General features: G+C 40.0%; 1 protein-coding gene across 1 annotated transcript; it reads right to left on the bottom strand.

Annotated features, from left to right (window-relative positions):
* LOC102313650 (ectonucleoside triphosphate diphosphohydrolase 2) lies at window positions 1–11,899 on the bottom strand. The gene is made up of 9 exons (XM_005949160.3): window positions 11,684–11,899; window positions 9,018–9,135; window positions 6,767–6,917; window positions 6,494–6,653; window positions 4,460–4,687; window positions 3,708–3,980; window positions 1,303–1,422; window positions 867–1,001; window positions 1–770 (listed from the first exon to the last, which is right to left on the bottom strand). Exons 1-9 carry the CDS (start codon window positions 11,798–11,800, stop codon window positions 564–566), a joined length of 1,509 nt encoding a protein of 502 aa, XP_005949222.1. The 5' UTR covers window positions 11,801–11,899; the 3' UTR covers window positions 1–563.
* Window positions 11,900–22,919: the final 11,020 nt, after the last annotated feature.

Below are 22,919 nucleotides of genomic sequence, written 5' to 3'. Positions count from 1 at the left end.
ACCTGAAGAGCCAGTTGGGAGCCAAAAGAACCGGAAATCCCATCACTACTTCAAAAGCCTTCAGTTAGGCACATGGCTATTTTGAACGACACATTAGCTGTTAGTGGTGTCTTAGAGTATGTATGCCAGAGTTCTATATTGAACCTTAAATTGTCCCTGATTTGTTCAGAGGTAGTGTGTGATAGAAAATGCGTTCATAGACTGCCTGAATGTGTGTGTGTGAATGGGTTTATGTACTATAGCTTGTAGCAAAAGCTACTTTCAGTGCTCATTCAAACTAGAAAAGTGCTAAATAATGACAAGTTAATCACAAGTGGTATTGTATTGCACACTGAGTCTGGAATATTTAAAAAAGGATCCCATTTATTTTGGATTTTGTGCACACTGACATGAGTAAGCTGAACATTTACTGAAATTTGTGAATCTAAAGCAAAACTTGTATAGGGCGAGCTTTACTTTAAGAATGATTTTCGCTACATAATATAAAAAGCCAAAATTAAAAAGGTGTTTACTGAAGGCTTTTTGCCTGAGAGAAATTTACTTCAACTTGGCTACCCTTGCTCTCAAACCATTCCTTCATTAGCTTTTGCTTTTCTGTAGACAAAGAGAAGGTATCCCAGTGCAAAGAAGATGAGGATGATGGAGAGGAAGAGGATGCCTTTCCAGGGCCCTATGGGCAGGGCCTTCATCACTACAGGATTTTCGGCTGGAACTAGATTGGTCAGGTTTAGCATGTAACCCAAAGCCCAGCCTACAGATGCTCCTCCGGCCTACAGAAACACAAGAAGAGGTGCAGTGATATCACATCATATTGTGGATTCTATCAGTTTCTAAATTCCAGCAAATCATTTCGTTTCACCTCTCACCTTTTTTTCAAAAGAAATAGAAGGAAGGGAAACCTCGTTAAAACGGTAGCCCTGTGTTAAGAGCACCTGGACGAAATTGGAGACGGCGCAGACATTCTTCATGTATTTCTCATCCTGCTTTGTCCTAGTCGTCATCTATAAGTGAAAATACAATGTGTGAGGTTTTGTATTATGTTATTTAAAGCTCGTCATAATCAGAGAGATTTTATCAATCCCAGAGAGAAATTGAGTTGTCAAAGCCGGAAATATACAACAAACATCAAGCACTCATAAAAAACGAGTGTAGAAACAGAGATATTGATAGATATATAATAGATAATATATGTAGATATATGTCGACAGTGACTTTAGAGCCTTCAAGTAACATGGTGAAGAATTGGTGGCTTGTTTGCTGGATTTACAAATCAACACGTCTCAAAGTCTTTATGGACAGTACCTCAGAGATGCTCATGCTGCAGACGCGCCGGACAGCCTGTGCGGTTTGATTAGGAGACGTCATATCCATGTTGGTGAGGGTAGAGATGTATTTGTGAGTGAAGTAGAAAGCAGAGAATGCCTGTGGAGAAGAAAGAATAGTGCAATGGATGAAGGTTAAGTATCCCCCTGCTGCTTTGACTGAATTTCTGTTTTTGAAGACAGAATTAAAAATGTGACCTGTAACCACAAAGGAAGCATCAGTACAATCCATTAGGTCCTGATACAAATGCCTGTAATGCATCCATCTTTAGTGTTTAGGAGTATTTTCAATCATCAATCAATCGATGTATATGTGTGTGTGTGTGTGTGTGTGTGTGTGTGTGTGTGTGTGTGTGTGTGTGTGTGTGTGTGTGTGTGTGTGTGTGTAAAGAAGAAAGGATATAAGAAAGCAAAAATTAGTGCTCATTCAGTGAAGAGCATACTGCACTATTATTGACCTGGAACTGAGGAAATACTGACTAGAGCACTGGTTTCTACTGCTTTGTCAAGATTAAAAACCTGGCCATTCCCAAAGTCAAGATTGCTGCGGCCCACTTAAAAAACCCCACAAAAATCTCTTAGGCACACTAAATCTCAAGTCTTCACCCTAATCCAGGAGAAGGTGATGTATTTTCTTGAATAAAATGCATTAAAAAACATAAGGAATACAGGCTGTTGGCTATTAATTGTTGATGCTATCCAGTCATATGCATAAATCAGTATTAAGGCCAACGTGGGACCGAGCCAACCACCAGGGCACAAACTTCAAAACAAGAGCCACATATTTAGGTCAGAGTAATAAGCCATGTTGCAAACTAATCACCTCATATTACCAGTTTAATTAATTTCATATAGATAAATACATTAAATATTTAATTGTATATGCTTGTGAGTAATTTCAGATTTATCTTCTGTTATCGCTGCCGTGCACCTGCAGTACCTTCATCGTCCACCAGTCGGCCCACATGTCACTGGTAAAAGAGGTGTTGTATCTGAACTTTTTTTTATTGTCATTGTACAGTTTCTTGCACATCGAAATTAGGTAGCAAGACCACAAAGTGCAAAAGTCTATTTTTAAAAAAGTAAAGAAAACAATATACAAATAAGGATATATATCTAACCAGTATATAATATTCTCACTCTATATATATACACGGTGTATGAGTCACAGAAACATTGTGGGTGTGTGTACAAGGGCAGTAATATAATATATAGATAAGGGTGGAAGGGAGGTCACTGGTCATTTAGGATGGGGATGGTAATTGCACATCTGCCAGGATATTGCACAGAGAACAAAATATTGCACAGAAAAAGGGGAAGACCAAAATATTGCACAGAAAAAGGGGAAGACCAAAATATTGCACATGGAATAGAGGCAACATAGTCAATAGCAGAAACAGAGTGACTGATATGTAATAAAGTGAATGTCGGATTCCTGTGATTTTATCCAAATGTTTTCTTGAAACTTTCCAGCTCTTTAAGTCTTGTATGCTTGTCTGTATAACTGTTTATGTGCGAGTAAGTCTCTTAGGCAAAAATTGCAGAAAGTGTGCATAAGGGATTCAAAATATCTACCAGAGAGCTCTCATACACGTGACGATTTCGGTGTAGAACATCTGGAAAACTGTTCAAACACCTGTCCAAACTGTGTCCACATAGGAAGCAATTCACTCGTTCCATATATTTAAAGTTGGTGGCTGTTCGCTAATGAACATTCCAGGGTCTGGTTGCATAGCTGTTTGATGCAATTACTACCACACTACCACTGACTCTCTCCTTCTTTTCTGTCTGTGTCTGTCTGTGGGCATGTTTTCTGTGGACAGTGTGTTCACCATTGAACAGCCTGTATTATCTCTGTCTCTTAACCTCCGATTCAAAGATAGCAATTTTACTTTAACAATCTGTAAATAAACCTGTTGAATGTTTTAACAGTGCTTTGTGAAGGTGTTTGGATGGAGGGTTCCAGGGGATCACTGAGATTATCCTAGATGAAAAAAGAAAAGAGGCAGGGTACATGCTGGATAGGTTGCCACTCCGTCAGAGAGCAGGGAGGAAGCTATTCAGCATCACATTCATACTAACAGCAGGTTAAGATATCTCGATTAACCTACCATGCATAGGTTTTAACTGATCACTCAGAAAACATGCACACAAAAACCCAGCTGACCTAGAGCTTCTTTTCTATGAATTACGAATGCTAATAATTGTGCAGGAAAAAACAGTAGAATGAGAACGTAAGAACTAAAAAAACTCACTGTAATCAATACAATGAGCAATCCAAGAACAAAGAATTAAAAATGATACCCAAAATTGAGTCTACGTTATGCTTCTATGCTTTTTTGCCTCAATATAGGATATTTTAGACAACATCTAAAAGCCTCTCACCATGAATCTTCCTCTCAAGCTGGGCTGAAAGACTCCATTAAAGGAGCACTTGGAGTATTTGCAATTCTCAAAGGAGAATAGCTTCTTTACATTCTTTAAACAGTTTTGGTAGTCTCCTGTGCCCACAACGTTTACATTCATTTCCAGGTCAATCTTGTCTGGCTTGGAGTCCACAGTACACGGAGAATCAAAGACGTCCTTCCCCAGGATGACAGATTCGCTGAACTGCTTTGGATAGCAGGGGTGGAACACTGTGCTGTTTGGATAGTTATCCTTAAAGTTAGAAGATTAAAATTTTATTAGAAAACATTTTTTTATATTTTTCTTTACAAAGACCATTTCACCATATTGAAGCAATAAAAGCCATCCATAACACAGACACTGCATTGTTCTAAGGTTCCTTGTAGCAACAACTCTGATTTTCCTGGTAAAGACTGGTTATTTAATTTGGTTAACGAGCTAGCAGTTCTCCTGTCCAATCTGTATGGCAAGCTTTCATCTCTCTCTTAGCAAGAATGTAACAATATGATCCCAAAATGTGACAAATGTGAACTTAATCCATTTAGTAAGCTTAATCAAACATCCTTATAGCTTAGCAGGACTGCAGCAAGACAATAAAATGTTTACACATGCTGTTTTATATGGTCTTGCTATCGGAACTTCTCAGTTGTTGAGAAGATACAGAATCATTATAACAAACAGGGATTTGGTCGCCATTAACAGTTAGAGTTTTTTAACTTGTTGAACAGTACCTTAATGAGATGAGCCAGCAGTTTCCTTAAATACTGGTCTTGGCCGTAACACAGGAAGCTCTGGGTGTATAGTCTGTAGGTTTTTCCAAAAAGCTTCAACTCCATTGTGTTACTTTTATTCTCCACCTTTTCAGAGGTCTCAAAAGTAATCTGAGTAGATGCTCCTCCTAAATCCAAAGCTCCAATTGTGTCTCTGCCTGGATTCATCCAGTGACCTACAAAACCATACTGGGTAATAACAAAGGACACCACAGTGGAATTAGAATCTCTTAGAATCAACCAATAACATTCAATGAAAACGTTTAGGGAAAAATGACCAAAGCACTCGAACGCTCTAAAACTGTAAGAGAAATTTAGATCTAAAATAGCTGTTTGGCTTCACTTGTAAATGGAAAAGAGGCCACACCCCCACCTAAACATGCAACTCATGCATCATAAAATACCTCCATGTAATTTTCAACTGGGACGCTTCCAGCACTTGGCATCTTCATGTACACCAGTCAGTCCATCACATTTCTAACACGGTGCTTAATTAAAAATGTTAAGATCCTGAACTCAGTTTTCATGATGTTGTTAATAATACTCACTGTAAGTAAGTTAACAGCCACAAACAAGATACTCAGCTAAGTACAAGTAAAATTATTAGTTAATAAGTCAGTTTAACTAATAAATATCTAACTTGGAAAATAGGTGAAGCGATTTACTGAAACATATACAGGCTAAAACAAACAATTCTAACAGGCTTGAGCATGAATACTTAGGATGGCTGTCTTTAATCATCAGTACAGCCTGAAGTCTCTTAGGAGAGCTTTTTTGTCATTTCTGTAAGTAGTCTTCAGGAATAGGACAATAAAACAATAAAAGGACAATATAAAAACTCTTCTTTAGGTGATCGCTGTTATTAGTCCCTTTCTAGAAATTTCAACTTTTGATTGCGTACTCCATCAGACCTGTTGCCCCTATTTTTCATTGCAGATCTTGTGCAATGTGACACACCTCATCTTTTTCCCTGTCACCCTTCTTTAAGAATGGCTTGTAATGGCTTTGTATTTCTTTTTTGCAACTTTAATTTTTATTAGCTTTAGTTATACAGTAAAGAAAATTACAAACAGTCTGGAGTTTACATTCTTTTTCCACCTTCTATCACATGCAAATCTCTTTTTATGTCGTGTTTTTGGTGCCACTTAAAAATGTTTTCCACTTCCTCCATTGTCTGTCATACTTACACCCCATCAGTCTAATATTGAAAGTAATTTCTGAGATACCTTCTACAATCCTAATCCAATCTTGTTGAGTGGGAGGGTCTGGGTGTAACCAGTTCTTTGTGATTGCTTTCTTTGTTGCGGCTAGGATTATTTTTACTAGATACATGCCCTGCTTTTATACCAGTTCCTTTATGTTTCCAAGGTACATCACTTGACTGGTGTTTGGGAGTGCATAACACAAAATATTATCCATGGTCATTTTAAGGTCTTCCCAATACTTTTTGATTTTTATGCACTTCCAAAATATACAGTATGTGGGTAATCAGCTTCTGTTTCTCCACACAGTCTCCAACATTTATTTATTCATGCTATCTAATCAGCACCTTGACATGCCACACCTGTGAGGTGGGATGGATTATCTCTCACTAACACAGATTTAGACAGATTTGTGAACAATATTTGACAGCCATGGGTTATTTGTGTATGTAGAAAACGTTTCAGATCTTTAAGTTCAGCTCATGGAAAATGGGAGAAAAATCAAAAGTGTTGCGTTTATATTTTTGTTCAGTGTATGTACAGATATGGGCTATGTCCAAAACAAATAATAACAGTAACAATAAAAACATCTATGTGATTATAAATTAATATTTTAATCAGAAGCTACTATTTAAGTTTATGTTTAAAGACACTGACCCTTTCAGTTCTAGTCATATCCTAAAAAAACAAAACCTTTCATGTTTCATGAGGTTGGGAGGCAGTGCACTCTGCTATCCAGCTGCCTTGCATGTTAACAGAAAAAGCAGAAATTCATCAAAGAGACAGCACTTACCTTGACAAAGTTTTCCAGTAAGTAGTTAACAGTGACCCAGCCAAATACCCCTTCTGCCTGCCCGCTCAGAATTATTGACTCTTTGAATTTGAAAGGGTAGGACTGGAGTTTGTTTTCCACTTCCTTCATTACACGCTGCGACTTTGAGGCATTGGTGATGCTATCAATACATTGGTTAAATGAAGCTTGGTTAAAAGACTTTCTGAATTCATTTCAATACAGATATTAATCACTGATGGAGTTTGTGGTGAATTATTAACCACTACTACTAACCTCAGCAGCCTCATGCCTGCAGTCGCTCCCAAACAGAGTGGAGTTTGATGGTGTCTGAATTTGGGGATATGCGTCAAAGCTTGTTCCAAGCACTTCTCGAGACTCTTTGCTGCTCCACTAGGGTTGTCGGCATAGCTTGATATCCCACCACCTGGACAAGAAGAAAAAGTAACTCTAATTGTTTAAGAACCTGACCTAAGGCTGCACTTTCTTGTCTTGGAGTCATCCACTGGTGTTTCTAAGGAAACATTGATAACAAGGCCAATAAAAGGGGAACAGCTGGTACTTACTAAGTTAGCAAAGAATGTCTGGCGAGGAAGTGGACCACTTAAGTCTTACACAACACATACAATTTGAATATCCTTAACGGCACTGGATATGTTTCTATAGGGTGAAATTGTGGAAGTGAAAGTGAGAGTGTCCTCACCAGTGGAACCTTCTGGGGTTAAATGGTCGGTTCTGGAGGCTTGCAAACATTTTCCACTTAACACCAGCAACATTTCTATAAATAGTTTTGGTATTTCTTAACAATAATTTGAGAAATATTTGTGATCCGTTACATATTCCATATGTAAGGGTATGACCCCCTCTATGTTGTGGCGACACTCTGGCTAACCCGGCCATGCCCCACAGCTTAAGTATAAAACAGGTGTGCAGATGTGAGACTGGTGATTGAGTTTTGAGTGCCCTCCCTTTGAGCCTCTGGAGAACACTGAGATAAAGTGGCTATATCTTAAAAACCTCCCTCCATAAAATCTGCCAAAAGAGCTAGTGAACTCCAGGCACTATCGGTCCACAGTGAGTGTTGCAGGTGATTCCCGGATGGGAAGGGGGTGGAAGCTCCCCTTCCCTCGGTTGTGTGGGCCCACTTGGCCCATGGGGTGGCCACCTCTTAGGTCATGTGCGGCAGCAGCATGGTCCTCAGCTACCACCTTTACGCAGTTTTATCGCTTGAACGTGGCAGCCAGCCTGTCTTGTGGGTGCTGGGTGCCCATCAGCAGTAGCCTAGGTCCTTGGTTAGCCTAGCAACTTGAGGGCTGACCATGAGTGGCTGCTCAGTTGCGATCCTTGCGTCTTGCAGGACTCGCTCAGGTAAGTCTTGCATCTGGCAGACTGAAGCCTCTGGCCCCTGGCTCGGCCTTTGCATCTGGCGTGGCCTTGACTGGGGTGGCATGTATATATGTACATTTGAAAATTGTTCTTTTGGTACACTTTCTGGGTTTTCGGCTGCGCTGTCTCCTTGCGGGGTGTCTTTGAGAGTTACCCCATACATATGGAATGTGTAACGGAGTGGAGAGATAGTTTCTCACTCAGTGAACCAAGGTTACAATGTAACCGTACATATGAGAGAGGCCTGATAGCTGAAGGCTCTGCTGACATTATACTTTTAGAAACTAAAAGTTAGATTCCATTCTGAGCAGTGGCGGTCCTAGCCTGTTTGGCGCCCTGGGCGAACACTCCCTCTAGTGCTAGCATGTGCTCTATTTGGAAGCAGCCGGCCCCCTCCCCTTTCAACGGGTTGTGTGTGAGACTTTAAATCATCAAACTGTAAATTTTAAATTGTTATTGATCCTTTACCCCGAGTCCTAAAGTGTATATTTATTTTCTTACTCTTCTTATATTTATTGTTTGTTTACTTGCACTGCTGTAACTGGAGCCTCGTCGTCTCGTCTCTATATACTGGACTGTAGCGGAGATGACAATAAAGTTTACTTTGACTTCAGCAGTGAGCATGCGCACTGAGGGCTCTCGCGCTCACTTTTCGTCTATAGAATTTCGAAAAACGTCGGTGCAAATTACAAGTCTGTATCATGATGTCTGGTGTTTTTGTGTTTTTTGGTTTGTTTTTATTTTGTTTTATTTTGCGAGCTGGTTATTAGATGCTGCCCCCGCCGCCCCGCCCTCTCCTCCCTGTGCAGCAAGCAGCAGGCGCACCTCGCAAACGGAGGGCGCCCTTACTCCCAGCGAATGGGCGATAGAAAACCGATCGGTGCCTGTACCATTCCCAGTATGCGCTGGCATGACGCCGGGGCAGCATGAGTACGAGCAACTATTTTTATTTTTATTTTTTGCCGATGCCCGCGATGCCGCTCCCCACCACGATGCTGCCCCGGGCAACCGCCCGTATCAAAAACCGCTTCTGATTCTGAGTATATGCTGTTGCCCACATTTACCACTCAAACCACGAGATAAAGTAATGATTGAGTTCTCTTTTGATCAACTTTGTCTTGAACAATGCAAATGAACTCACCTTTTACATTACACTCATCGTGCTGGGTAACGATGCCGGTATTGTTTTGCTTGTCAGCCGGCCATTTGTAGATATACATGGAGGTGTGGGATGAGCCTGCATCCAGAACGATTCCATACTAAAAGAGACAGATATACAGTATAGTAGGTGACCACAGGCAGAGGTAAGCCTCCCAACTTCATCAGGTATTTGTAAGCTATCTCTGTGACCCTCTAATGACTTAACAATCATCCATCTGCTCTTCCAATATACACATGAACCACAGATATATCATAATTATACATATATCATAAATATATATATAATGCTCTAAAGTTTTAGACCATGACGTTTGTCAATAACAGCTTCTGATGGGATAGAACATATTGCACAGAAAACTGCATAATGCATACGTCCTAAATCTTAATGTGTGTTAAGCGAGGCTGAGATCTGGTGACTGTGAAGGTAACAGCATAATTCACATTATTTATATCCTCATGAAATCACTCAGTAAGCCCTTGTGTCCTGGGAATGGAGGATTTAGCATCTAAAATAGACGAATCTCATTAGGATAAAATATTTGATCAAACAATAAACATGATCACGCAGAATAAATTTGTATTGAACTACAGACACTCTTCCCTGAGGACAAGTGTCTCCTCTCATTTCACCCAACTTGTTATTGGTCAATAACCGTGGTGCAGTGAGTGGATTACACAGTCAAGAAATGTTTTTTTCAGAATATGTAAATAATCAATTAAGGGAAAAAATACAAGGAAAAATATAAACAGAAAAGGAAAAAAGGAACAAAACAATTACAGTACAAGTACAAAACAATGTAACATTTTAATGTTACACTTGATTAGTACAATTAAATATATTTTTAATTATTATTTAAAAACGTAGCGTTTTCAATGTCACTGGGATGAGTAACAAAACGTTTCTCCCATTGAAGATGCTTCACCTAGATGAACAGAATCAACCTTTGGCATTTACTTACCTGGATGATTGATCGAGCATCAAGACAGTTTATATCTATCTTTGTTTTTTTTTAACAAACATTTTGTTGTTGTTGTTTTTTGTTTTGTTTATAGAGTTGGGTCAGTTGGAACCCGTCGGATGGATGGATGGATTTTTTGTTGACCTTTTCTTAAATATTTCTTTATCTTTAATGTGTAATTTTTTATTAGCATTATTTGTAGATATATAACAGCATAAATATGACTTATTACATGTCATTTAAAATTGTGGTCATTTCTAATTGAAACGATACATTGTTGTCTCATGAAGAGCAATTCTCCTTGAGGTATCTAATTTTTCAGTTGTGCAGTAGCTTAAGAATTAGTGGCCTAATGCGTGTATGGTCTGTATTCTCAACGTCTGCAAGCATAGCCATTTCACACTTTGGAGAGGCAAAGCATGAATTGTGGTAGCTCATGAGGTGGAGCAGGTGCTTGTGTGAATGGGTAAATGAGGCAAGTTGTGTTAAGTGTTTTGAAAGCTCAGAGTAGAAAAGCACTGTAAGACCCAGTCCATTTCTCATTTAGTGGACCGGTGTGTCTGTTGCATGCTTTGCATGATATTGAGTTGATACTGCTGCAAATTGCAACTTTTTTGTACACTAACCTACTCATTGTGATAGTTGCAACCACTCCAATGTGCGAAGGTGGTATTATTTTCCACTTACTGAACTTTAAGTGAGATCTTGACAGGATGTGGTTAAAACCGATAACATAGCAAGTTTGCAACAGTCGCTATTTTTGTGCAGATTTACTGCTTCTTTTTTAACATACATCTTAGGTTTCTTCTCATGTATATGTACTCTTTGAAGTGACCAAATCAAAGCAGACTTGTTTCATGAGACTTATTTCTAAATACCTATTCTGTGGTGCCCTTTAAAAGATTTCAAATTGTCTGTGAGATGAACAAAATGAAAAGCCCACAAGCAATTAGCACAGAATAACTATCAAATAAAACAAACCACTTCTTTTATGTCACACTCTTTGTCTTGACTCGTTCAGGGTATTCTGTATCACTTCCTCTTGCAAACCATTGTCAGGAAATGCATTCAGAGCTGGATGTTAAATTACGAGCATTTAGCTCAGATGTAGACAAGCACTGAGCAGTTTTAAATGAGCTCATTTTTCACTGTGCAAAGACTCGCTCCCTGTCAGTATACCAACACACATCCCACAAACATCTAGCAGTTTCAATACCTTTTGGCCTAGTTTGGCCTATCATACAAAGCTGTTGCTCTAAGAACTACAGTTGACAACACATACAAGCTAAAGTAAATTTTTGAAAGGTATCAAAAGCAGAGACAGGCTTTTAGGATCCTAATTTTTTCTACACATAGTGTAAACTCCGTGGTATAATTTACATAAAGTATTAAAATAAAGATCTTCTGTATTTCCTTACTTGGACTGATACATGATGATGGCAGAAAACGTAGTATGGGATGAACTGTGCATGTTTAGATTTCTTGTACTTTCAGTCACACCTTTGCGCAGAGCCTTCTAAAATGAAAATCTGACATTTTTCAAACTAATATTAAAATCTGGCTTAGCTGTGTACCCAAATTTAACTTCTAATGTGCATTTCTGATGCACACATTACCAAAATCCTGACCTAGATTTGAAACGGTGTTCTGCGCCTCTATGAATATATGCGTCTACAATAATATTTACCATGTTTTCTGGAGGCAGCGCCATCTCTTTAGCTGGAAGGACCAGCAACAGAATCCCCACAACTGCCACGACGATTAGCACAACCGCCGGTACGGTTTGGGAGCACCGGAGACCCATGCTGAACTCTGCTGCTTATGTTTGCCGCCAATAGTTCCGCGTAAAGGCGCATTAAATAACCATGGCTTTCGCGTGAGCTCCTGGCGTGTTACGCGCATGTTACGGAGTCCCGCTTCCTCTAACTTGTGCCCACACGGGCACTCAGACGTGGTTGAAACACTGTGTATAGAATATGATCTTCATTCATGGGAAGCACAAGACAAATGCTTCATAGGGGAGTTTACAGACTTATCCCGGGCGCTCGAGCACCCCCAAATTTTACATATAGCGCATTTTAGTATTATTTTCTGAATTTGTCTTCAAATTTAATATTTCTGTAACTTTTCTGTTGATAGAATGAAAACAGGTGTTATGTCCAGTGTTGTTGATGTCCTCAGGTTACGGTCTCACACACACAGGCTGGTTTCTCATTAATAATTAGACTTTGCTGCTGCAGCAGAGAACAGATGCAGAGATGTGATGCAGTTTCAAACACACTTTAACGTGAATAAAGCACATGTTCAAACTATTCTGATAATGTTGCTGTGACTTATAGTGTGTGCTTATTTTATTTGTTCTCTATATGTCGTCAGAAACATTAGGCAGCGTAGCTTAAATCACCAGAGATTATTAGCTAACGATACTCTGCTCGGATATCGAGAGTTTCCAGCCATGGAACTGATGTACTTAATTATTTTAGTTTGTTAAGTATATTCAGTGTTTGTTTACAGTACAGCTCCAGATCCAGGTGACAGCAGGTCAACTTATGTCACCTGCCCATGTGCAGCTGCAGTCTGTTTTCAGTTTACATCACAGAAATTTGTCTCCTTCAGAAATTCTCTGATGACACAGCCATTATTGGAAGTGTGGATTGGTTGCTTTGTGAGGTGGTTTGAGGTGAACCACCTGCAGCTAAATGTGGCCAAAACAAAGGAGCTGGTGGAAATCTGTCAGCACGAGTCTTCAGGCTTAAACTATAATAAATAAATTTGAAAAACACAGAACAGGGAGCAGCTATCCAAGACACTTATGGATGCATGAACTGGGATGTGAAATTCCCGTCCCTTGGAGAAACTGCAGAGAGCCAGCAACTACAAAAGAGTAGCTAGTTTCAAGGATAATTTGACTGAACTATTGCCGGTCACTCGTATACATTTACTGTATAATATAAAATATATAAACTAAATCTTTTTGAAACTTAAAGAATCTAATCTTTTGATTTCTTTCTTTTTCATCAGAGCTGTGTGTTATGACTCTAGTTTGTATCCTAACAAAGGTGTGTAGCTCCCTCTGGTGGATGTTGTGGAGTATTGTGTTGTCTTTGCTCCAAAGGTTTTTATACAGTTCTGGTGTTCCCTGTCACTGTGGGCTTGACAGCACAGCAGTACACAGCAGAGTCATTAAATCCAGAGCTCTCCAGATCTACACCTTTCTTAGTTTGGTCAATGTGAGCCGAGAAACCCGACACAGTTTGATGAACTGATCCTCCCTCCATGATGTAGAGCAGGAACGCAGGTCTGGATCTCTGGTATTGTCGGTACCACTGGATGTTGTTGATAAGACCATCATATATACAGGTCAGGTTGATGGTTCCTCCTTCTGCAACAGCTTCATGAAATAGAAAAGCAATAACCAAATGGGGAAAGAATGACATAAACAGAGGAATTGACACAAAAGCATGAGAAAAGTTAAACTGAGGGAAAAACTAAGCTCAAACAGTCTTGATGCATGCTCAATTATGCAGGTAAGGAAATCCCAAAAGGTTCATTCTGTGGAAAAGCAGCGCAAAAACGTTTCATCAAAGACCCAAGATCATGATGGGCTTAAATGTCAGGTAATGTAAAAGTGTAACTGATTTGATCAGGCCCATTGGAAGATAAATAGGGAGAACTTAACTCTTGACATCCACCAGAGGGAGGCACAGTCTAATACCTGAAAGGCACCTTTGATGAGACTTCTTATAGCATTTAGTGTGATTCGACTTATGTGCAGGAATTTCTTGAGGTACAGATTGTAGAATATTACAACTCTTCCGTTAGTTAATCAGTTTCAAGGGCTCATGGTAATAGGAGAAAAACCATACATGTATACTTAAGTACGAGTTGTAGTTGCATGATATGCAATAGTGCGTTTATTGATAGTTGGTGACCTTTTCATGAGTCACCTGACAACATTTAGTTTCACTGACAGTAACAACAACAATAAACATTTAAAATACCATCACACAACATACAATACACTTGATAATATGTCAACATTCCCGGGAAAATATCTTGGCATCATTTATAATTGTAAAATGTTTTTCAGAATTAATTTAAGACATCTTTAAGGAGCCTTTCCTCAGCAGCTCAAGAAGTAGATTTAAGTAAATTAAAGCTGGACTGTCACATCTACCAAATGTGTCTGTACTGAACTGTAGATGACACGGCAGTTTGTTTTGTCTCTGTGGTTGGTAGGGGTGTGTGTGGTAGTGGTGGGGATGATTACATGAACAGAACTTCAAGGGGTGACACAAATGGCCATGAGGTGAAGAGGTCAGCAACATAATTCTGAAATGCACAGATAAATCAGAAGTGTCCAGGCACGGCGTCCAACCAGCCACCTGATGTTTCCTTTCCAAACACCCACTCCTCCCCCAACAGAGCTGCTACACTGTAAAAAACGTACTGCTTCAAGGCTGCACACATTACTGCCACATGCAAGAGCAGCGGAAGAAGAAATTCTTCTAGTATTCAGGAATACCCCCCCCACACACACACACACAAACAAGCCTTAATTTTGCTGCAAGATTCTTCCTCTGTTATCTTTTGTTGTTATTGGTGGTTTAATTGTACATTTCCTGACCTGTGCTAATCATATGGTTTTTGTTTCAGTAGTGCTCACCTGCAGCTCTTACTTGTAACTACAGCTGCAGCTGTTGCGCTACTGCTGCAGGTGAGAGGTGGTGATTGCAAACATCCATCAAACTTCTCAAGAATGAAGTCGCCGGTTCTTACGAGGGACATTTTAGCTGTCTCAGAGAAAATTTAATTACAGCTTTTGTGTCATTTAAACTGTGTTAAACCATTTAGTGACATAAATGAAAAGACTATTTTTGTTCACTATAGTAACTAAAAGTATATTTAAGCATACATAAACAAATATGTACCCTATGTCCTCTGTAATGGGCGAGTCAACCAGATCAAATCTTTGCACAGACATCACGACACATACAGCAATTATTAACATCTATATGTAATTTAAAAACATTTATTACAAAGAGCAATTCTTCTGTTTTTCTTATCAGAACTGTGATGTTACATTATGTTCAGTTTGCATCATCTGTGTGTAAATTAACAGTCATCAAAGTTTGTATACGTTCTGTTGCTTTGGTCCTGAGGCAAACAGGACACATGAAATAGGCTGACAAGTTCCACATGAGCAGTTTGGTTCATCCACACTGTGAACAGTAACTTAAATAAATGACTAAATAAACAGAAGTGAAGCTAGACAAACAGATGATGACCTTTGACTTCTTTGTTTCTCTGATACAGAGACTACTCTTATTGTCTACAGTGCCAATAAGAAGTATTTTTCCCCTTCCCGATTTATGTTTTTTTGCATATTTGTCATACTTACTTATACCTCCGTCCTCCGATGTGGAAAAGTAATTGCCTCCTTTGTGGGTTTTCTTTTTTTTTTTGGTCCGCAGCGGTTTTCACCTTGGAACTCTCCCATGGATGCTACTTTTGCCCACTCTTTTTCTTACTGTTGAACACTGACCTTAACTGAGGTAAGTGTGGCCTGCAGTTCTTTAAATTTTGTTCTTTTGTGGCCTCCTGGAGGAGTTATTGACACACATTTGAAGTAGGTTTTCTCCATTTGTGGATAATGTCTTTCATCATGGTTCACTGGAGTCTTAGAAACAGCATCATGACCCTGTCCGGACTGCCAGATGTCACTGACTTAGTTTCTCATCTAGTCGTGAATTTCTTCAGATCGTAGCATGAAGTGTTGCTTATTCATCATTTAGCCTACTTCACTCAGACAAGTTTTCTTTAAATGCTTTCTTGATTCAACAGGTCTGGTAAAATCTGCATTTTGTATTTACTCCTGTTATTGTGAAATATGTTTTCACAGCACTGTAACTATGACAACACTGACAGTATCTATCAATGAAGAGTTGCTTTTAATAGCTTTAATCAACCTCCTTTCATTATCTTTATTAGCAGCTTTCCCAAATCCCTCCTGTAACCCAACAGAACACTTCAGAATATATTTAACTAGTGTTTAATTCCTGTGAATTGATCATTTAATGCAAGCCACTGACAGTTCCTGACAACTGATCATTTACCGTCCAAGCTTAAATTGAATACATTTCAGAAGCTCGGCTCGATGGAAGTGACTCTAAAGATGAAAATGGACTGCATCTATGGTATTACTATGTTAGATAGGCGAACACGCTTTCTGTGCATCTTGTCAAAAGTAATTCAGCTGAGCTCTAAAGACTACATAGCTTCAGACTCAACATCTTTTGCAGTGTATCAAAGGTCCTGAGAACTATCGTAGGCTGTCCTGCATACTGCAGGGCCAGGGCACACAAAGGGCATTCACACCTTGTTAAGTTTTACAACTTGTGCATTTGTTGGTCCCAGGATCTATTGCCCCTATGACTTGGTGTCTGCCTGAAGTGACCTTCTATGTCAACCTAGGTGATGGAGAAATTTAGGGTCTTCTCTAATCAGTGTGAACACACCTTTGGGTTTAAATGGGTTGTTGGAAAACACTCTACAAACTAGGCTTAGTGAGACTGTCCTTCGAGACAAGCCAGTCTATCATGAGTTCAAAACATTCTTGTACATTGAAATGCATAACCTCGATTGGCAAAATGTCAGAAGTAAAAATGAAAATAACAATAGGATACAATTATCTTCATTTAACTGATAAATTTTTTTTTAAAATCAGCTCATATCAAATAATATGATAAATGGTTGTGATTTCCAGGACCTCAAGGCACACAGTATGGACAAAAAAACATTCACCAAGATAAAGCCAAGTTACCTGCAGCACATATTCCACCAGTATTGCTGCTTATCACCTTTTGAAAACAGTGAAGATCCGTGTTGTTCTCAGATGAGATGAGAAGACAGATGTCTCAGAGCCTTTTCGATATAAATGTAAACATAGTGCTTGCTTTCTGTTTCTTTAAATCCGTTACTTTCTTACATTTGTTTGTTTTTACAGTGTCACAACATTTTGTGAAAAAGCAATGAATACAATCTTAACAGCGCACATTAAATGACCAAACCCCACAGAAATCCTGGTCTACCTGTTAAAGTGTGTGCTGTGATAGAAGCAAAATAATGCTCTCTTAGATATTCCTACTGCGATCTGTTCTCAACTACAGTAACTGCTGCTAAAATTACAGAACAATCCTCTAATCCCAGTTCAACTAACTGGTTATTATTATTAAACATTGGGCACAAATTGTATGAACCCTGAATTTGTGTTTGTGTGTGTAGGAATTCTTTGTCACATTTAGATATTCGTGGTTTTTACAGGCGTGTTCCTCGTGTGTTTTCTTCTTGTGCAGCGCTCCAAGGACTTTGTTGTCGTTGTAGCTTGCATGGATTGCTTCACTCTTGCTTTGAGAATTTTTTCGCTTCTTACCTGTGCATGACAGACTGCTGTAAACTGCATGAAGGAATGCCTATTGAGGTGATTAAAGAGCAGAAAGCAGGTGATATTTAAGAGTGGGGGTTTGGGAGGGGATGTGGTATGTGAGGATGGACTTCTTGAAACGGAGGGAAAAGAGGGGTGGAGGGGTGAAATCTCAGCCATGTTAGGAGGTGAAAGTATGAGGCTCAAACCACTGTAATTCTATAGCTTAGTTCCATCCTTTCACATGCATGGCCTACTGTTATTTGTGTTAGTCATCACTCACAAATACTACAGTCAGGAAGAGTATCCTGGACAATCTGGCCTCTGTGAAAAAGCGAGTGCGTTGAGAAGAGCTGCAGTGAAGGATTCAGAGGCGAGTCTGTTGAGGATCAGGATCTCTACCTTGTTCACCTGAAGAAGAAAAAAGTCAAAGATGAAAAAACCTACTATAATACTGATTTTTTTCATGTTCTCAGACTTTTGAGGGTGGGTAGGGATAAGAGGTAGACTGGAGGCACCTGAAACAGTGTTGTACCCACCTTTTCAATATGAATGACTTCTCTTGTCAGGACTGAATGTGGGATTAAATCTTTTGAGCATACCCACTTTGCAGAAGCTGGATGTGAAATAAAGGCAGCTATTGTGTGACACTGGCTCTCCCCCAGGGCTCTCACAGCTCCCCATCCTTCCCAGCCTCACCTCACATACTGAACCGGCAATTAGACGGTCAAATCAAAACCCTGGCACTCAGGGCTAATTGTTTCTAACATGCCTTTGTAAAGTGTCATGTTGTTTCCCATTCAAGACAGCTTCCCTGCCTCCTTGTGTGTCAGATAGGGGAGGGCAATGCTCCAGCCGGGAGATAAGCCGCAGGCTTTTTTAAATGCCCCAAAATAGACTTAATTTTTACCCTCCTTTCACGGTTCAGGTGCACTTGAGCATTGAGATGGTCAGAATTTGCAGTGGGTGGGTTAGTCTGATGGATACAGTACCCTGCAGGACATCAATTATTGGTAGCTTCTGGAATGTCTTTAAAAGAGAGCATGTGTGAGGGTCCAGCATTTTTCTTCTATTCTGCAATTTTTTTGAGAGTGAGGGCTAAAACGACTATCAGGACATGAAATGCATTACTTTTGAAAGTGTAGCTGTTAGATCTAATCGTAGAGCAGCTTCATTCACTTTGGCTTTGTTCTTGCAGGTGTTGGGGTTTTCTACACTCAAAAGCCGCTGCTATGGCATGTAATGTTAAGCACCATAAAAGGTATTTATTGGAACTGGAAATACATTCAGATTTCTAATGAGAATTTTAGCCACTTGGGGGCAGCAGCCAACACACGCATATAACACTGTCGCTTTGTTTTAGGATAAAAATGCTTGCAAATATTTGTCTGCTAGTGTCTAGCAGCAGTCAGCAGGCTGAAAACTGAAGCCAAATTCAAATTCAAATTCAAATTTTATTTGTCACGTACACAGTCATACACAGTACGATATGTAGTGAAATGCTTGGACAACTGCTCGTGACCTAAAGAAAATAAAACAAAAAAGGAAAGGCTATGAATAAGATAGGAAATAAATATGAAAAATTAAAAAGGGTAAATTTAACTAGGAAGGAATAAAATATAAATTAAGGTTAAAAATGAAACAACACAGTGATCCAGGAGGTAGAGATGGACCAGTTAGAAGGTCGGTGGTCGACTCGGCCACCTGAGATGACCAATAGGTAGCTCAGGTGGTAGAGCAGGTCACCTACTATCTGGAAGTTTGGTGGTTTGGTCCCAGCCTGCAATGAATGCATGTAAAACAGCATAAGAAAAAGGTGCTTGTTTGAATGAGGCAAGTTTAAAGTGCTTTGAGTGCTCAAAGTCGTAAAGTGCAATGCAAGAACCAGTCCATCTACCACTCCCCAGTGATTTTAGTCTTGGGCAAGATACCGAACCCCAACTTGTACCCACACACAAAGTATTACTGTGTGCATTGAACAAAAGCAGAGGACTTTGCTTTGACATTACTTGAAAAAACTAATCGGATTACAGTAACGCGTTACTTCCATCTCTGCTGTCTACAAAGCTGGGTTAAAGACAAGAATGTACAATCGTGTTGGTTTTTATTCAGATCAGAGATTCCCAGATTATACAGATCACACTGCCACTGCTGTAGTTCAAAGTTTGTCGAACCTCCCAGCCCCCCACTGCGGCCCTAAGCAGCTGTCTGCTTTACCTGGTAGCAAGCAGCGCTCGACATGGATGAATGGTCGACAAGTGGGCTAGCACAGAGAAGGGAGGGACAGTGGAGTTCACAAGGAAGAGGAGAAGCATAAAAGAAACATCAAAGGTAAAGAAATAAAGATGAAAAGTGCAGATAGCAGCTTCATTGTTTTTCACACTCATTTTTATTTCCACTCTTTGTGTGTTATAACGTTGCTCTTCTCGACAGTTGGCCGAGAAGACCAACAAAAGAACAAGCAAGAGTAGCTCATAGTCATAGTAGACGGACTGTCTGCAGTTCCCGATGGTCTGTCCTCACACTGCAAATGGAGAATGATGCTCAGGCCTTCAGGATGCTGGGCGACTTCCCATGATGCACCAGGAACTTCTCCTTCACTCCCCTCTCTGCCCTGTGTGTGTAAATGTTACTATTACATGTGTGTATTCACTGACACAGATGTGAAAATGTGCTACAAAAATGAAATTAAACTAAATTACACAACGAAACTTCTTTTGACAGCCAGAGAATCGGCTGGCCATTAGACCTCAAACATTTGCACAATGTTTTCACTTTTAAAGAAGCACCACAAGAGAAAAATCTTTTTGATATCATCAGTTGATAATCACGCAAATATTTCACAAAGTAGGAGTGGTGAGCCACAGCTGCCAAAATAAAAAATACACAAAAAACGAAACAATAGATTTACAGACACAGGCAAATAAGTGGCTCAATGAGTGTGGCCCGTGTGCTGCTTCTCATCTTTGTTCAAATAATAAAAGGCAATAAAGCTCTTGAACATTTTACTGCTATGCTTTCAGGTAGAATGAAAGCTTACACTCTCTTTCCCAACAGCCATGAGAGATTAGAAGTCGTGCTTGCACATCTTCTTCTTTGGTGTAAAAGAAAAACATTGTGAGGAGTGGGTGTCTAACTCTTTTTGTCTTTGACTGACCTTCTGTCTGCACCTAACCAGCCTGAGAGCAGGGAGCTGCTTCTGTTTTAATTGGAGTGTGACTGGAAATATACAGGGAGCTGTGGGGGAGGGAGGCTGTAGGAGGGTGATGCTTGTCCATCAATGCCCCCCACACATACACACACAGACACACACTCCCTGCTGTGGACCCCTGTGTCTGCTGCCCAGCCTGTCAACCTGAGAGACGGGAAGGAGGGAGAGGGGACTGGAGTGCTGAAGTAAGGTATAGGCAGACATTTTCTCAGGAATGCTGGGAGCTATCAGAAGTGACATGTAACCATATCCCCTGTCAGATCTCAGACTTTATCTTTGCTCTGCTGTTGACTGCTCCTTCAGTATGCTGATGTATCCTGTCAGAACCTGAGAGCCTTGCATGGGAGCTGACCTTCCTCCTTCCATCTCTCCAGGAACGTTTTGATCAGGACTAGGTGAATAAAAACTTGTAAGTATCCCTGTAGCTTCATTATTTTGTCTCTGGAGATATTTAGAGGTATTTACTGGAAGTCTCATTAAAGCGTGATTTAGACTTCTATGTCGTAATTTGTGATTTAACTGGAAGCCCCTTTTAATCCTGTGCCATTACCTTCTGCGCCAGTCAGTCTTTGCTGCATTGACCTGACATGTAGTTACATTTCTGGAGAGGTGCACCCCAGCTTACTCAGATAGTTATGGTGCAAGGGTTAAAAGTCAGAATCAGGCCAAAGAGTGAAATGTTTCCTAATAAGCTAATTGCTGATTTAAAATATCAGAAATGTTAAAATATATTTGACAAATGACAAAAACAAAGAATGCTTGCAATACAAAACCCAAAGACAAATTTCCCATATATAAAAGGAGAAATTCCTAACCCAGCCACGAGGGGTTAGTGCAGTTGGAGCACACTAGGAGTAAACCAGTGTACTCTTAGTGCTGGTCCCAAGCTAAGATAAATAGGGAGGTTTGCATCAGGAAGAGTATCAGGCATAAAAACTCTGTCAGAGCAAATGTGCAGGTCGTAAAGAACGATGTTTCCATGCCGCTTTGGTTGGGGCACAGGTTAACAACCATATTAACCTGTTTGCCAACCACCTATGGTGCTGTTGGGCAACAGGTTGCCGTTGGAAACTGTGCTACTGTTGGCTGAAAATAAAGGAAGAGCAAAGGGGGAAGGCACGTTTGGAGACACTGAGGAAGAAGGAAATACAGGGGTGAGGTGGTGAACATGGCGGCTTTAAATGTTTAAAATTTAAAGCATTAGAAAAAAATTTATCTCACAGACGTAACATTATGTAGCATTGTGTGCTAGGTAACACAGACCTTCATCTCCAACCTTCCTTTCTTATCAAAAAGTCTTGAAAGAGTAGTCGTACAACAGCTAACTGATCATCTGCAGAGGAGTGGGTCATTTGAAGAGTTTCAGTAAATGGAGAGTCACCTTCAAACACTAAGGTTATTTATGGAGTTCCACAGGGTTCTGTGCTTGGACCAATTCTGTTGTCATGCTTTCTGTATCATTACAAGGCATACAGGTTCACTCATATTTAAGAGAACACACCAATTAGTTAAACTGTCTTCTTATCTTATCTTAATGACTTTATAGTACCATATCACCCCATTAGAGCTCTCTGCTCTCAGACTGTGGACTTGAGGTTCCTATAGCATTGAGGTTCCTGCCTCCCTTAGTAGAATGAGAGGCAGAGCCTTCAGCTTTCACACCCCTGTTCTGTGGAACCAGCTTCCAGTTTGGATTTGGGCGACTTATAAGATTAGGCTTAAAACTTTACTTTATGATAAAGCATATAGTTAGTGCTGGATCAGGTGAATCCTCCCCTAGTCGCGCTGCAATAGGTGCAGGCTGCTGGGCGATTCCCATGATGCCTTGACTGTTTGTCCTTCAGTCACTTTTCTCACTCACTATGTGTTTATACACCTCCCTCTATTTCATTTTTAGTTATTAATAATCTCTGGCTCTATTCTACAACATGTCTTAGTCCTGTTTCCCACCCCTTACCCACAGCCAGTTGTGGCAGATGGTCGCCCCTCCCTGAGCCTGGTTCTGCTGGAGGTTTCTTCCTGTTTTTTTGTATTAATGTAGGGTCTTTACTTTACAATGTGAAGCACCTTGGGGTAACTGTTGTTTTGATTTGGCTCTGTATAAATAAAATTGAATCGAACTAAAAAATGCTGGGACACTGACTGGTAAAGGATGCTAAGGATAGGGTGAAATGGAGAAGAAAAACTCAATCAATTGAACATTTTTGTCACTGCGATCTGGGTTTTTATCTGCCACCACCATCAGGTTAACATTTACATTTGTTTTGGTTTGATCTATGACCAGGTGGC

Source organism: Haplochromis burtoni, unplaced genomic scaffold, assembly GCF_018398535.1.
Source record: "Haplochromis burtoni strain Fernald_Lab_line unplaced genomic scaffold, NCSU_Asbu1 Contig_639, whole genome shotgun sequence".
Lineage (NCBI taxonomy): Eukaryota > Metazoa > Chordata > Actinopteri > Cichliformes > Cichlidae > Haplochromis > Haplochromis burtoni.
Note: the sequence above shows the minus strand (reverse complement) of the source record. Positions and strands in the feature narration are given on the sequence as shown.

Excerpts from the sequence above, each read along its gene's own strand:
- LOC102313650 (XM_005949160.3), bottom strand. The coding sequence starts at position 11,800 with ATGGGTCTCCGGTGCTCCCAAACCGTACCGGCGGTTGTGCTAATCGTC. Across the intron at positions 3,981-4,459 it reads TGCTGGCTCATCTCATTAAG|GATAACTATCCAAACAGCAC; the intron begins GTACTGTTCAAC and ends TCTAACTTTAAG. Across the intron at positions 1,002-1,302 it reads GCAGCATGAGCATCTCTGAG|ATGACGACTAGGACAAAGCA; the intron begins GTACTGTCCATA and ends TTTCACTTATAG.